This window comes from Elephantulus edwardii, unplaced genomic scaffold, assembly GCF_000299155.1.
Source record: "Elephantulus edwardii isolate Elephantulus edwardi_28Jun2011 unplaced genomic scaffold, EleEdw1.0 scaffold00002, whole genome shotgun sequence".
Lineage (NCBI taxonomy): Eukaryota > Metazoa > Chordata > Mammalia > Macroscelidea > Macroscelididae > Elephantulus > Elephantulus edwardii.
The window spans coordinates 17,036,942-17,039,277 of NW_006399752.1; the positions used below are offsets into that span (position 1 = coordinate 17,036,942).

Sequence of the window (2,336 nt, forward strand, 5' to 3'; positions counted from 1 at the left end):
AACTGCATAAAACTAACTGGAGACATACATCGGGTGATAGCTGTGGAAACCAGTAGGATGATAATAACAATTGCTATCAGGATCCATCCCAACACCTAATGAAAACAACAAAACAACCAGTTAAGTCACAGTCTCAGCCTGCCTGTCCTCTCTCTCTCCCTCCCCTTCCAGCCAGTCCCCTTCTCCCTACTCTTTCCCCCCCCACACACACATATTCACATATTCTCAGATAAAGCTGTGAGGGCAGTGAACAAACAACAATTTTAGTACTTAATCCCGGGAGAAGGAGTGAAAGGTACCCTGTCCCTCATACGTGCTCAGAAAGCCAGACATACTGCAAGTTGCCCCAGCGAGTAGACCCTGTCACTCCCACAGAGCTCAAACCATGTGGATCTTCTCTCCAACTCAGTAATGTTCCTTTGTGGTTAAAGAGATTGGATGCTACCCAACCAGAAGGTCTGGGATTGGAGCCTAACGGTCGCTTTGTAAGAGATTTGAGGGTCTGTAAATTCTGTAAAGATTTCCAGCTTTGGAAACCTGTTTCTAACATCGCTATGGGTGGGAATCTAGGGCACAGTATTTTTGGTTTTGGAAGGTTTTGGGTGAGGAAGGCTTTCCAACTAAGCAAACCCATTTTGTTGCAACCATTCTTTGCTTTTCTCTTGGGTAGAAAAAAATATTTTACCTAGAGTGAATGCAGAAAATTGTTAGAAAATGGAGATAAAAACACCTCGACAGTGAGATTATGCGATTTAATAATACAGGCTATGAATAATGCAACCCCAAAGCCGTTATCTACCACAAATTAGGTACTCACCCTACATGACTGCTTTTTGTGTTTTGTTTGTTTAAAATAGTCTTATTCCTATATTCGCCTATCAGTTCCTTAGAAGCCAAGCCGGTAGCTTTCCTAGCTGTAATAGGCCTTTCTGTGCTTGGAGAAAGGATCTTTCTGGTCTTCCGTAGGTGTCTCACTTCACTTCTAACTGTCCTGTGAAACGTTGCTGCTTCCCCACATTCTTACTTCCTCCCCTCCACCCCGCTCACCCAGGGTGTCCCGTGTCACCATCTGACCTGCGACTGAGCCTTGAGCACTTTAAGAAGGTCCTGCATGTCGGTCTTCTTGCCTGGGTTGCAGGGCACTTGGTGCAGCGTTTTCATGCACTCCGAGGTATTGTTGCACAGGCGCCGCGCGAAGAACGCGCTCCCGCTGGCCGCGCACTCATAGAAGGCGCCCCCAAGCAGCGCCACGGCCACCCAGGTGAGCGGCGCGAGCGCGGCGGCGGCGCTCAGGTGCGAGAACACCAGGGCCCCGCGCAGCCGGGTACCGCAGCCCCTGCTGCCGCCCCGAGCGCAGCAACCCGTGAGCAGGCGCCACGTGCGCGCGCTCAGCATATAACCCAGGAGGAAGAGTGCGAGCGCCGGCACCAGCAGGAAGACCAGGCCGTAGGGGAGGTTCCAGGTGGTGCTGCAGGGGCACGCGAACACCACCGTGGAGAAGATACGCTCCCCGCCCGCAGTCAGCAAGGTCACCAAGCCATAACTCAGAGCGCTGTGGTGTTTGAGGTACTGGTCCAGCACTGTCTGAAACTTATCCATGGGTCTTCCTCGACAGGTCCAGATGCGTCTGCAGTTGTGTTGCCTCGAATTCAAATGCAGATGGGTGGACTGAAGTCTGCGGTAGTTCCTTCTCAGTACCAAGAAGCAGTTTAAATAAAGGGAAGAACGTTCACAGACCCTGGGAGCTTTCACTTTCTCATTTCCACCCAACCAGCATTGGCTGCCAGACAGACCCAGGCAAACACACCATTGACCCTGTCAGCACGCACCCTTTTGTTTTACTGGTACTTTTGTTTTGCCAAACTGCTCCCAAACAAGGAGTTTTTCCTTACCCTTACTGAGACAGTGCAGGCCACTCTGTGGCAAGGGTACTTTTTACTTTTCCACTGTTACCACTCTGGTTCCCAAGCCAGCTCATAGTAAGACCAAACAATTACAAAAAAAGCTTGTTTGTTACAGGAAACATCGTTCAAAGACAAATTTGTGGTTTCGCTTTGATAAGTTGAAACAACAGTTTAAAGCCCAGCTCAAATTCTAACCCCCTGCAATGCTCTGCCCTACCCATCTTCCTTCAGGACAGAGCACTAGCCTGGCTCACATGAGTTGCTCCCTGCTTGATGGCCACAAGATAGGCCCTAGGTCCAACTCATTTTTCAGCCCATGAACATATTGTGTTGCTGTCTTATTCCCCCCACCACCACCACCACCAGGTATAACACTGGGGGCGTGGAGCACCGATGTAATTAAAGACCTCCATAGTGATCAACAGACAGGGC

The 2,336-nt window shown here is 50.0% G+C and overlaps 1 protein-coding gene across 1 annotated transcript in view; it reads right to left on the reverse strand.

Moving 5' to 3' along the window:
• The window catches only part of FAM26F (family with sequence similarity 26, member F), a 14,174-nt gene extending 12,575 nt beyond the window's left edge, over positions 1-1,599 (reverse strand). Inside the window, exon 1 of the mRNA XM_006879020.1 lies at positions 1,075-1,599. Coding sequence (XP_006879082.1) covers positions 1,075-1,599 — 525 coding nt within the window. The remainder of the gene's footprint in view (positions 1-1,074) is intronic.
• Positions 1,600-2,336: the final 737 nt, after the last annotated feature.